Raw genomic sequence first — 13,337 nt, forward strand, 5'->3', positions numbered from 1 at the left:
GTGCACACAGCGTTCACATGCAAGGGTGTTCACACGCAAGGGTGTTCACACGCAAGAGTGTTCACACGGGTGCACATAGCATTCACACGCAAGGGTGTTCACACGGGTGCACACAGCGTTCACACGCAAGGGTGTTCACACGCAAGAGTGTTCACACGGGTGCACATAGCATTCACACGCAAGGGTGTTCACGCAGGTGCACACAGCGTTCACACACAAGGGTGTTCACACACAAGGGTGTTCACACGGGTGCACATAGCATTCACACGCAAGGGTGTTCACACGGGTGCACGCCGTGTTCACACGCAAGGGTGTTCACACTCAAGGGTGTTCACACAGGTGCACATAGTATTCACATGCAAGGGCGTTCACACGGGTGCACACCGTGTTCACACGCAAGGGTGTTCACACAGGTACACACGGCTGCACACCAATGCAATGCACGTGTCACACGTGATGTCTCCACACCTGCACACGTGCTGCCCCAACCCACAGTGGCAGAACCTGGGCCAGTAAAGCCCCCCCTCCTGGCTGCCTCAGGCTCCCCCCAGGTGCCAGCTGAGCCCGCAGCGGCACGGCGCCCTGTGGTGTCCCGAGGCCCCCCCTCCCCCAGGTGCCAGCTGAGCCCGCGGCGGCACGGCGCCCTGTGGTGTCCCGAGGCCCCCCTCCCCCAGGTGCCAGCTGAGCCCGTGGCGGCACGGCGCCCTGTGGTGTCCCGAGGCCCCCCCCCCAGGTGCCAGCTGAGCCCGCGGCAGCACGGCGCCCTGTGGCGTCCCGAGGCTCCCCTCCCCCAGGTGCCAGCTGAGCCCGCGGCAGCACGGCGCCCTGTGGTGTCCCGAGGCTCCCCTCCCCCAGGTGCCAGCTGAGCCCGCAGCGGCACGGCGCCCTGTGGTGTCCCGAGGCTCCCCCCCCAGGTGCCAGCTGAGCCCGCAGCGGCACGGCGCCCTGTGGTGTCCCGAGGCTCCCCCCCCAGGTGCCAGCTGAGCCCACGGCGGCACGGCGCCCTGTGGTGTCCCGAGGCCCCCCCTCCCCCAGGTGCCAGCTGAGCCCGCGGCGGCACGGCGCCCTGTGGCGTCCCGAGGCCCCCCCTCCCCCAGGTGCCAGCTGAGCCCGCGGCGGCACGGCGCCCTGTGGTGTCCCGAGGCCCCCCTCCCCCAGGTGCCAGCTGAGCCCGCGGCGGCACGGCGCCCTGTGGCGTCCCGAGGCCCCCCCCCCAGGTGCCAGCTGAGCCCGCGGCGGCACGGCGCCCTGTGGTGTCCCGAGGCTCCCCCCCCAGGTGCCAGCTGAGCCCGTGGCGGCACGGCGCCCTGTGGCGTCCCGAGGCTCCCCTCCCCCAGGTGCCAGCTGAGCCCGCGGCGGCACGGCGCCCTGTGGTGTCCCGAGGCTTCCCCCCCCCCCCCGTGCCAGCTGAGCCCGCGGTGGCACGGCGCCCTGTGGCGTCCCGAGGCTCCCCTCCCCCAGGTGCCAGCTGAGCCCGCGGCGGCACGGCGCCCTGTGGTGTCCCGAGGCTCCCCCCCCAGGTGCCAGCTGAGCCCGCGGCGGCCCGCACCCTCACCATGTTCATGATGGTCAGCACGTAGAGCTCCACGTGTGGCTGCCCGTGGAACTCCACCATCTTGGCATCGGCCACCACCAGGGTCTCCACCCACTTCTCTTTGCTGACCGAGCGCTGCTGCAGACGCCGCGACCGCTTCCGCCGCTGCTGCCGCTGCTCCCAGTGCTCCCGGCGGGACTCCAGCTCCGGGGACGCTGCGGGCGGGCAGGAGGGGTCAGCACCGTGGGCCGGCCCGGGCCCGGCCTCCAGGACCAGCCGGGGCGGCGAGCTCCCTGGGGCAGGAGCCCGGACTCCCCTCGGGCCGGCCCAGACGTGTGCCGTGTGGCCCTAGCCTGGCCCCGTGTCCGCCCTCGGCATTCCCTGACTGCACAGAGGGTGAGCGGATCTCCCCACAGGGGGACCTGGGGGGCAGGTGAGCCGGAGGGTGCGGGCCGGGCGGTGGCTCGCGCCTGTCATCCCAGCACTCTGGGAGGCCGAGGCGGGAGGATCGCTCGAGGTCAGGAGTTCGAAACCAGCCTGAGCAAGAGCGAGACCCCGTCTCTACTAAAAATAGAAAGAAATTAATTGGCCAACTAATACATACAGAAAAAATTAGCCGGGCATGGTGGCACATGCCTGTAGTCCCAGCTACTCGGGAGGCTGAAGCAGGAGGATCGCTTGAGCCCAGGAGTTGGAGGCTGCTGTGAGCGAGGCTGACGCCATGGCACTCACTCTAGCCTGGGCGACAGAGCGAGACTCTGTCTCGCAAAACAAAACGAGAAAGGGAAGACACAGACACGGCAAAGTGCCACGTCCACGTCAGGACAGGGCCCTGTCTCCCCGCGAGGCTCCCCCTCGATGGGGCTGGAGCACCCCAGCAGTGCAGGCCCCACAGTCCGACCCCGCCCGGGAGGCCGGCCAGGGCCCTGCCCGGGTCTCGCCCCCTGCGCCGGGCCGGCCCCGGATGGGGAGAGGAAGAGCGTGTGTGAGGCTGGAAACTGAGGCTGAGAAGCGCACCTCCAGGGGCATCTGCTCCAGCAAGCGGAGTCCCCGGCTGTGGGCAGCGTGAGGCTGGGGCGCCGGGCGAGCAGCCCCAACCCCGGCAGCCCTTGGCGGCAGCTCCTCGAGCCGGACTGGCCGCAGGACGGCCGCCCGCGGGGGCAGCGCTGGGCACCTGGCCCCAGGGTCAGTGACGCCGGTGGGAGCAGGCCGGGCAGGGGAGGCGGCTCCCGGCCAAGGGCCCTGCCGGGCTGGGCGTGGCGTGCCAGCCGGACACTCGGAAGACCGGTTAGCAGAGCCAGAGGCGCCACAGGCCCGGGCGGGGAAGAGCAGGGGGAGCCGGAACCCCGCAGGGGTGCGGGGGGCAGGTGAGGTCGGTCTGGGACTGGCTGGGTACGCCGACAGGTGCAGGGCACAGCCTTGTGCACATTTAAGGGCTCCGGCTCTGGCGATGTGTCTGTCTGTCTGTGTCCCTCTGGGACAGGGAGCTGAGCGTGGGATGTCGAAAGAGGCTTCTAGAAAGGGCCTTTCATACCCCCAGGCGCACCCCCGGCTCAGAACTGGCTGCGAGCGGAGGAGCGTACCTTGCACTCCACAGGTGCCCGGGGCGCTGGAGTTGCCCCGCTCTGCCCGCCTCCCCGGGGCTTGCCGCTTGTACACCACGTGGGGCTGGGCGTGGCCGGGCCGGGCCGGGGCGCCGTCCAGGGGCTCGATGAAGTAGTCCTCGCCGGAGAGCTGGAACACGCCTTTCTGGGGAGGAAGCACCGGGCCACACGGGCAGGGCTGCAGCGGCTGCTCTCTCTCTGTGCCCATCCTGGAGCTGAGCCCCCGCTGCTCCCACCAGCCCTGACCGGTCCCAGGCACGCTGCGCCCTCCTCCGCCCAGAACGCCCTTCCCTGCCATTTCGCCCAGCCAAAGGCTTCAAAGCGGGGCTCAGGAGCCACCGCCGCCCGGATGCTGTTCCACACGCCCTTCCCAACACAGGAGCAAGACATGGGGCTGCGTCCAAACCTGACAAGACAGCCTCACCCGCAGAGTCCCAGGCAGCCGAGCTGAGCAGACAGCCCATGCCCAGGCCTCCGGGCTATTCTGCATCCTTTTGCATCCGCTGTGTCCAGCACTCTGCCCTGCCCTCCGTCTCCCCGAGCAGTGAATCACTCCAAAGGCAGCTCTCTGCCCACACCCAAGCCACGGAGATGCCCAAGGCCATCGGGACATCCTGTTCCCTGGGCCTAGGGCCCGCCAGAGAAGGGAAGCTGGCAGGGCTGTCCTGGGCCCCCACTGGTGTTCAAAGAGTCCAGGGAACAGAGGGGCCTTGGGGCTGCCCACCGTCTCCTGGGGGAGCTCAGGGCTCCAACAGGGAAGACAGATTTACCTCCCTCCAAGTTCCCCTCATCGGCACCAGTTCTGCGCCTTGGGTCACACAGGGCCAGGGGGGTCTGGAGACCCGTGTGGATGCAGACTCCCTCGCCGGATAACCAGGCAGCCTGGCCAAGTGCTTATCTGAGCCTGTGCCCTCGTCCGTAATCCGGGAACCGTGCCCTGTGCGCAGCTGTGCACAGGCTCCGGGCACAGGCTCCGCAAGCCAGAGCGCCCGGCCAAGCAGACGGGCCTTCAAAGGCCCAGGCGTTCTGCAGCCCGAGGTGGGGGCTGCCCTGTCACGAGGCCGTGAGCCACGGCAGCCCACGGCTTCTGTCTGGGCCATCCAAGCTGGGGGCCTCCGGGAACAGCGGAGGGCTGAGAGTGTGCTCACGTCCCCACTCCTCCCCTGCCCCGACCTCCAGAGCTGGGAGGGCAGGGCTGCTCACCTGAACAGGGGCAGAAGCCGCCCTGTCCTGCCGGGTAGGAGCTGCTCTAACCTGGACACAACCAGGGCGGTGACTAGGGCCGCAAGCAGTAGCCGGTGTCAGCCGCAAGCCAGGCAGCCCGGGAGGCTGAGGCTGCTTTCGGGGGGCTCTGACCAGGGCAGAGGGGCTGGGAGGGGCTCTCACCGCCCGCTGCAGAATGGCTAACGGGCAAGGGGTCCGTCCAGGAGAAGAAGGGCCTAAAGGGGTCTGTGGAGGAACAGGGGCAGCTGACGCCCTAAATCCGGGGTCCTCAAACCTTTTAAACAGGGGGCCGGTTCACCGTCCCCCAGACCGCCGGAGGGCCGTTGGAGAGTGCAACACACATTCCACAGGTCGGCTGCTAAGCAGGACAGGCAGCAGGGGCAAAAACACCCGGCAGGCCGGATCAATGTCCTCGGTGGCCCGCATATGGCCCGCAGGCCGCAGTTTGAGGACACCTGCTCTAGAGGAAGGTGGCTGGACTGCTTCCAGAGTTACTGGGTCCAAACAGCAGGTCTCCAGGTGGGACCTCGGGACCTGCAGCTCCAACCCTACCTGCAAGCCTCCACAAATGCAAGTGTCTGGGCCCCACCCTGGGTCCACCCTGCCCAAACCTGGGATTTATTTAGCAAGGCCTGCCCGTGACTCTGGCTCACACCGAGCTTGGAGAACCCCGGTCCCTGAGGAGGCCCGCGCTGCGGCTCCCGTTTTGCGGGCGTGAAGGCCCGGGCGGGTGGAGGAAAAGCGCGCCCGGGCCACCGCCCCCCACCCAGGGCGAGGGCTAGGCAAGGCCGGGGGCAACCCCGCTCCGGCCGCCCCCGCGCGCACTCACCAGGCCGTCGCAGGCGCTGATGGCCGCCAGGCCGCCCTCCAGCTCCGGGTCCTGCACGTCGCCGAGCAGGTGGCAGGCGGGCGCGCGGGCCCGGATGTGCGCGCGGCCCAGGCCGCCGCGCCGCCGCGTCTCGCTCACGAAGCCGGGCGCCAGCAGGTGCGGGTTGGCGCTCAGGTTGAAGCGCAGCGCGCGCCCGCGGAACTGCAGCTCGAAGAAGGCGGGCGCGGCGCGGCGCGCGGACACGTCCCGCTTGCGCAGCGCGCGCGGCCACAGCTCGTAGGACAGGAAGGAGCCGCGCGCGTCCACGCGCACCGGGTGCACCACGTCCAGCGCCGCGCGGCCCTCGCTCGGGCGCCCTGCGGGGAAAGCACGACAGGGGGTCCTTGCTGGTCCGGGTCGCCGGGACCCGAGGATGCGCAGGCTCGAGCGGGCTGCGGGGGCGGAGTGCCTGGGCGCAGATCCTGGCCGTGCCATCTGCTAGCTCTGCCAGTTCACCTTTCCCTGCCTCAGTTTCCCCATCGGGATTACCGCAGTAATTTTCTTTTCTTTTTTTTTTTTTTGAGACAAAGAGTCTCACTTTGCTGCCCAGGCTAGAGTGAGTGCCCTGGCGTCAGCCCAGCTCACAGCAACCTCAAACTCCTGGGCTCGAGCGATCCTCCTGCCTCAGCCTCCCGAGTAGCTGGGATTACAGGCATTTGTCACCATGCCCAGCTAATGTTTTTCATATATTTTTAGTTGGCCAATTAATTTCCTTCTATTTTTAGTAGAGACAGGGGCTCGCTCTTGTTCAGGCTGATCTTAAACTCCTGACCCCGAGCGATCCACCCGCCTCGGCCTCCCAGAGTGCTGAGATTACAGGCATGAGCCACCACACCCAGCCTTTATTACTGTTTTAAACATGATCTAGCGGCAAATTTAACTATGGTAATTCTGAAGTAGTGGTGAGCATAAACCTTATTTCAAGGTACCGGCGGGCCGGGCACTGAGGCTCACGCCTGTAATCCTAGCACTCTGGGAGGCCGAGGCAGGCAGATTGCTCGAGGTCAGGAGTTCGAAACCAGCCTGAGCAAGAGCGAGACCCCGTCTCTACTATAAATAGAAAGAAATTAATTGGCCAACTAAAAATATATAGAAAAAATTAGCCGAGCATGGTGGCGCATGCCTGTAGTCCCAGCTACTTGGGAGGCTGAGGCAGGAGGATCGCTTAAGCCCAGGAGTTTAAGGTTGCTGTGAGCCAGGCTGACACCACGGCACTTATTCTAGCACGGGCAACAGAGTGAGACTCTGACTCAAAAAAAAGAGATACCTGCAACAACTGTAATGAGATAGAAAAATCTTTGTTCTTTTCCATTGGTAACAAAATCACAGGTGCTGTTAATACGATTGAGATTTGTAAATAAGATTCACAATCACAGGAAACGCTAGATTTCACTTAGAGATCAGAAATATTAAATATGTAATATTTTCCCATCCAAGTTCATGGATCCCTTGAATTCATGGTCCCTTAGGCTGGGGGCCCCGGGCTGGGACACCAGCACCTGTAGTCAGCTCTCCGGCCTGCTTCCTAGGTGACAAAGAGAACAGAGGCTCAGAGAGGGCGACAGACTGACCTAGAGCCACACAGCGAGGGAGGCAGAGCTGAGACTGGGATCCAAGTCTCTCTGATGGCTTCACTCTCCTCAGTCACAGTGCTCTATGCTCTCAGCAGTCCGTTCATTGTTGAGCCTCCATTTCCCCATTGTTAATGTGAAGGGGTTAGATTAGATCAAGGTTTTCAAGCTTCTCTGGCCACCAGGCCTGTCTTCAACGTAAATCTCACTTTTGTCCCCACTGTGCCCTCCTTGCAGGTCCTAGCCTCTGCGGAGCACAGTTAGGAACTCACTGGTCCGGGGTTTCTCCCAGCTCCAGGTCCTGCCCAGAGTGACTCCTGGGATCCCGGCTGTTCTGGGCCCACGAGGATGCCTGGGCCACCTGCAGACACCCACCTGGGCTCTTTCTGCTGCTACCAGCCACAGCTGTCTCCATCCCAGCCAGGCCACAGAAACCAAACCCGCCCTCCAGTCTGTCCCCGCCAAACCGCATGTGGAGAGCCCTGCACACCCAGGGCTGTGCCCGAGCTGCGGACGTCCCCCTCTGCCCGCACCTGCCCCAGTGGTCCAGGCCTCAAGAGCCTTTTCCAAGAATCCCGAGGCTGGCTGGCCGGGTGACCGGCTGTGTGGCCCTGAGCAAGTCTCCCCGTCACTGAGCCTCGGGGGACCCAAGTGCAAGGATTTTCCCGACTTCATGGATAAGAACTTCTTAAACACAAATTCCGAGGCCCCGTCCCAGACTAGCTACATCAGCACCTCCAGGAAAGAGGGACCGGGAGGCTGTTTCCACAAGAGCCTCAGGTCGCCGTGATCAGCAGGAGTTAGGGGACCCCCCCCAAATGAGACCTGGCGGTACCTGGCAGCACTGGAGACAGACTACAGGTGCCGGAACCCCGCCGAGATTCTGATCTGCACTTCCAGGGCGCAGGGGCCCCAGAATCCATCTTTTCTGTATTTTTCTAGACTTTCCCAGGGATTCTCACATAGCTCTTCCAGGGGCTGGCCTTGGGAAGCCACTGGGCTGGATGATTTAAGGAGATTTCTTGCTCTGACAACCCAATAAGGGCATTTGGGATGACAATTCCACAGCTACGGCCTGCAGACTTGCTTTTGTCTGTTAGTGTGTTGACTTGGGGGGAGGGAGGTCTGTTTTGGCTGCCACAAATACTGAAAAACCATTTTCATCAATCACCAATGTTTTAGAATCATATGATCTTGCACAAAAAAAAAAATTTCAATTTTCAGTTTTTTGTGTGTGTTTGTTTTTTTTTTTGAGACAGAGTCTCACTTTGTTGCTCAGGCTAGAGTGAGTGCCGTGGCATCAGCCTCGCTCACAGCAACTTCAGTTTCCTGGGCTCAAGCCATCCTCCTGCCTCAGCCTCCCGAGTAGCTGGGACTACAGGCATGCGCCACCATGCCCGGCTAATTTTTTTTTTCTATATATATTAGATGGCCAATTACTTTCTTTCTATTTATAGTAGAGATGGGGTCTCACTCTTTCCTGCTCAGGCTGGTTTCGAACTCCTGATCTGGAGCAATCCGCCCACCTCGGCCTCCCAGAGTGCTAGGATTACAGGCGTGAGCCACCGTGCCCGGACAATTTTCAGCTTTCCTTGAAAAAAAAAAAATCTATCGTCCCTCCACGTCAGGCCTAAATTCCCACCTGGCAGAAGGTGCCGGAGGCAGGCTGTGAATCCCCTTTGGAGAGTGTCATGCTCCCCAAGACACCACCGTCACCACCACCCCCACTGTGTCCCAACACCCTGGCTGCCCTGTGGCATCATGCTTGTGTTTTCTCTCACTCGGTAAAGAACTGAGTCTCTAACAAAAATGGGGAAACGAGATTTCAAGAGAGATTTGTCAGCCAGGCTCGGTGGCTCATGCCTGTAATCCTAGCACTCTGGGAGGCCAAGGCAGGATCGCTCGAGGTCAGGAGTTCGGAACCAGCCTGAGCAAGAGCGAGACCCCACCACTACTAAAAAAAAAAAAAAATGGAAACAAATTAATTGACCAACTAAAAATATATAGAAAAAATGAGCCAGGCATGGTGGCGCGTGCCTGTAGTCCCAGCTACTCAGGAGGCTGAGGCAGGAGGATGGCTTGAGCCCAGGAGTTTGAGGTTGCTGTGAGCTAGGCTGACACCACGGCACTCACTCTAGCCTGAGCAACAAAGTGAGACTCTGTCTCAAAAAATAAAATAAAATAAAATACAATTTAGCAAGAAAAGTTCTAAAGTATATTTACCTATTTCTTTAAAAACTCATTTTATCTCTTTGCCTAATGGCTTAATAAAATGTTTTTAATCAAAAAGAAAAAATAAAGACTTATAGGATGTTGCTGCTTTGATTGCAATAATTTTTATTTTCTTTATTTTGTTCAGCATTCATTTTTTTATAATGAACGTGTACTGTTTTGCCACTCAAATAGTTTTATCCAGGTGTAGTGGCGCACACCTGTAATCCCAGCACTTCGGGAGGTGGGAAGATCACTTGAGGCCGGGAGTTGGAGACCAGCCTGGGCAACACAGTGAGATTCCCCCACCGGTACAAAAAAATAAAAAAATTAGTCAGGCGTGCACGCCTGGAGTCCCAGCTACTTGGCAGGCTGAGGTGGGAGGATCGCTTGAGCTTAGGAGTTTCAGGTTGCAGTGAACTATGATCTCACCACTGCACTCCAGCCTGGGTGACAGAGTAAGACCCTGTCTGAAAATAAATAAATAAATAAATAAAAATGCTAAGAGCAGGAGTAGTGAGTAAGAAACTCCGTAACTTCCTCTCACTGTTGCCTACGGTTGACCCTGGTGTAGAGATGTTGGTGGCTGACACGAGCACCGTCATGCCAGCAGGTGGCAACTGCAAGCTCCAGTGCCTTGAACAAGCAGTAGTTCCTGCACAGAGCTGAGCCCGCAGAGCTACAGCTGCCGGCAGCTCATGGCCGAGTCTGTTCTGGCCGGACTGAGCCCTGCCACCCTGGGTGTTAAATACTTTGAATATCAGCCCTGGGTGACAGAACTGTCACTGTGGTGCTTCTGCCAGAGAAATGCCAGCACGGCATTTACCCTCACCTCCCTACTGAGAGCCTGGGTTGCAACCCAGCCCTTCAGGTGACCTTGCAGCTCAGGCCGAAGAGGAAAAATAAGCCGGGGATGGTGGTATGTGAGTGGCACAGGCACTCCTCTGAGTCCCCACACACGGTCCTGGTGTAGGCGTGTGCACGCAGAATGTGCACGCACGGCTCACGTGTGCAGCACAGCATGGTGGGCTGGGGAAAGACCCGCCCCGAGCCCCAGTCCAGCAACCCTAGGGTGGCCTCAGGTTCGTCACAGGTGGAGAAAAAGTCAGGATATACTTTCCTAAAAGCGAGCCCAGGGCGTGCCCTTTGGTCTCAAGGTGGCATGTGGTGGGAAGAGCCCAGGCTTAGGTCCCAGGCTCCAAAGACAATGAAAAAGAGGTCAGCAGCTTGAGTCAGGAGTCCTGAGTCAGTGCAGAATGGGGAAGGCCCCGCGCTGGACATCAGCCGGGACACTAGAGACAGCCGCTCTGCCCCAGGGGGACTGCGCCCAGATGAGGCGGGGGAGGGTGTCTGGCCTGCCCCCACCCCCAAACCAAAAGTCCCGGTTGCAGGGCTCACCAAGGGCTGCCGACCCTACTGGGTCCACCTGGCAGATTAATAAAAATAACGGCCATTACCTGGTAATCACTCTGCCCTGTACTAAGCAACTGACATTTAGTATTCTCACTTAATCTTAACAAGAATCCTACCAGCAGGCCGGGCTCGGTGGCTCACGCCTGTAATCCCAGCACTCTGGGAGGCCGAGGCGGGAGGATTGCTTGAGCTCAGGAGTTGGCTGAGCAAGAGCAAGACTGTCTCTGCTATAAATAGAAAGAAATTAGGCAAACAACTAAAAATAGAAAAAATGAGCAGGGCATGGTGGTGCATGCCTGTAATCCCAGCTACTTGGGAGGCTGAGGCAGAAGGATTGCTTGAGCCCAGGAGTTTGAGGTTGCTGTGAGCGAGGCTGACACCACGGCACTCTAGCCCCAGCAACAGAGTGAGACTCTGTCCTCCCCTCCCCCAAAAAGAATCCTACCAGCTTGGCCACCTCCTTGCTTCCCACAGCTGCCACGGGGCCTGGACCCAAGTTCCTTCCCGGGGAACCGCTTTCCTGATCCCCCGGTCCCAGCACTGGGCTCAGGACCCCGCACCGGGCAGTGGGAAAACACCGGCTTCCTGCAGAAAACCGAGGAGGCTCACTCCACTCTCTGAGCCCGTTTCCTGGTCCATAAAGGGGCTTTCCGTCACCTGCCTTGCAGGGGTGCGGAGATGGCGAGAAACAGGCTGGCACGTAGTAGGTGCTCACTTAATGTCCGCTTCCTCTCCACTCCCTGCTCATCGCTGCCAGACCGAACCTCCCTATAACGCTGCTTTCAAGGGCTGCTCCCCTCGACGGGTCTAAACGCCCCCCACATTCCAGCCCAGACCCCTTCCTGGCCACAATCCCTGCCCTGGGGCGCAGGTCGACCCCACCCCAGTAAGCAGGACGCCCCCCGACGCGCTCAGACCGGCTCGCTCGCGCAGCCCACGCGGAGCTCGTCGCCCCTCTTCCAGTTCCCCCGGCCTCGGGCCCTCCGCTCGCCTGCAGGGGACTGTCCCCGCCCCCGCCCAGCCCCCACCGGACCCGGGCCCGGGGTCTCTCCGGACACGCCGGAGCGTGGCTGCCCCGCAGGTCGCGGCCAAACCAGAGCCCGGACCGGGCCGAGGCTCTGCGGGCGGGGAGTCAGCCCCGGGCGGGGAAGAGGCTCCCGCGCCCCCTCCGCTCCCGGCGCCGTCGCACTTGGGGGAGGGCGAGGCAGGAAGTGCAAGGGCCTCGCGAGCCCCGGCCCCTGCCCAGCCGCGGGCCGCGCCGGCAGCGCAGATGCGCCGGGCGGGGCCGGGCCGGGGCGCGGCGAGGGGCCCGCGAGGACCGGAGACCCGGCGCCCCCGCCCGCGGCGACCCGGCTGGCCGCCCGCCGCAGCGCGGGAAGCCGCGTCCTTGGCGGGGACCCCCCGTCCTTCGCGGGGACCCCCCGTCCTTCGCGGGGACCGCGCTCCGTCCGGCCCCTCGCGGGCGCTCCAGAGATGCGCGCCCCGCCGCGCCCTGCCCCGCCGCGCCCGGGCACCGGAGGGCCAGCGGCGGACCGGCCGGGTCCCGGCGACCCGCAGGGTCGGGAGCGCAGCGGGCTGGGCACGGGTCCCCAGAGGCGCGGCCTCGCCCCAGCCGGACCGACCCACCTCGTCCCTAACAGCGGGGCGGCGGGGGCGCCACCAGCTCCGGGCCGGGCCGGCACCGGGTCCGCGAAAGTGACCAGACGCTGAACCGAGGCTGGCGGGCCGGAGGGGCGGGCCGGGGCGGCCACCCACCTGGTGCGGGTCCGGGGGCGCCGAGCGCCAGGGCGCGGAGCAGCAGGAGGAGGGGGCGCAACAGCCGCGCCGGGCTGCGGGGACTCGGGCCGCCGGGCATGGCCGGGTGACCCCGCGCGCAGCTCTGGTCCGTGCCGTCCGGTCGCTGCGCGGTCCGCGTGCGGCTCCCGGCTCCGGCCCGGCGGGCAACAAAGGCTGCGGCGCCCGCCCCCTCGGCCGCCGCGGACGCAAAGCAGGGACCAGGGAGCGCAGAGAAAGGAAGAAAGGGACGGGGGAGGGGGTTAGGGGAGGGGGGAGAGAGCACCGCCCCGCCCCGCCCCCGGCCCCTTGGCCGCCCCGCCCCCCGACGTCTGCCCCGCCCCCTCCGCCCCTCCCCCGGCTGCCCCTCCCCCGCTCCTTGCCCCGCCCCCAGCCGCCCACTGCACGGGGCGGGGTCCCGGCCGGCGCCCCCGTCGGACGTCCGCGCGCCCATCGGGTCGAGCGCGCCCGCTGGCGGCGGGTCCCGGCGGGGCCTTCCTGCCCTGGACCCCCAGCCCCCCAAGAGCCTGGAACTCCCGGAATTTCTGCCCCGTCCCCAAACCGAGCTGGAGGAGGCGCCCTGCGCTCCTGGCCGGGCCGGCCTGCCCCGCACCGCGAGACGCGGAGGCCCCCCGAGGGCCGGGCCGCACCGCGGGCCCGGGGTCCCCGAGCTAGACTCGCGCCCAGAATGGGGCCGGCCCCGGGTGGGCGGCCGCGCGGGGCTCCGGGCTCCCGTGCGCGCGTGGAGCAGAGCGCACGAGGCTCGCTGCCCTGCCCGGGGCTCTGCGGCCTCCCAGGCCAGAGGGCCCCCCCCCCCCCCGCTTTCTGCAGGGCCCCGGGGGGCCCCGGAGGCCGGCCAAGCCCCCCCCCTCCGTGTCCCCCAGCTCCGGCCATGTGTCCTTGGGGCCCAGCCCTGGCTCCACCTCCTGCACCCCTTCCGGGAGTGCTCCTGGGGGCACCCTCCGAGGAGCACTCCCGCTCCCACTCCTGCCTCCCGCCTGCACTAAACTCACGACAGAACGTTTTGGTTGGTCAGCTTCCTCACCCCGGCCTGCTGGCCTTTGTGCGACCCCCTTCCCTCCTCACAGTCCAGTCTTCCGTGCGCTTCCCACCTCTCCGTGTCTCTCTCCTTCCTTCCG

The 13,337-nt window shown here is 63.7% G+C and overlaps 1 protein-coding gene across 1 annotated transcript in view; it reads right to left on the reverse strand.

Annotated features, from left to right (window-relative positions):
• ADAMTS7 (ADAM metallopeptidase with thrombospondin type 1 motif 7) overlaps positions 1 to 12,396 on the reverse strand; it is a 48,233-nt gene extending 35,837 nt beyond the window's left edge. The window contains exons 1-4 of the mRNA XM_076004682.1: positions 12,181 to 12,396; positions 5,192 to 5,547; positions 3,118 to 3,283; positions 1,556 to 1,749 (exon numbers count right to left, since the gene is read on the reverse strand). Coding sequence (XP_075860797.1) covers positions 1,556 to 1,749; positions 3,118 to 3,283; positions 5,192 to 5,547; positions 12,181 to 12,280 — 816 coding nt within the window. The 5' untranslated portion in view covers positions 12,281 to 12,396. The remainder of the gene's footprint in view (positions 1 to 1,555; positions 1,750 to 3,117; positions 3,284 to 5,191; positions 5,548 to 12,180) is intronic.
• Between the last annotated feature and the right edge of the window lie 941 nt (positions 12,397 to 13,337).

This window comes from Microcebus murinus, chromosome 7, assembly GCF_040939455.1.
Source record: "Microcebus murinus isolate Inina chromosome 7, M.murinus_Inina_mat1.0, whole genome shotgun sequence".
NCBI lineage: Eukaryota > Metazoa > Chordata > Mammalia > Primates > Cheirogaleidae > Microcebus > Microcebus murinus.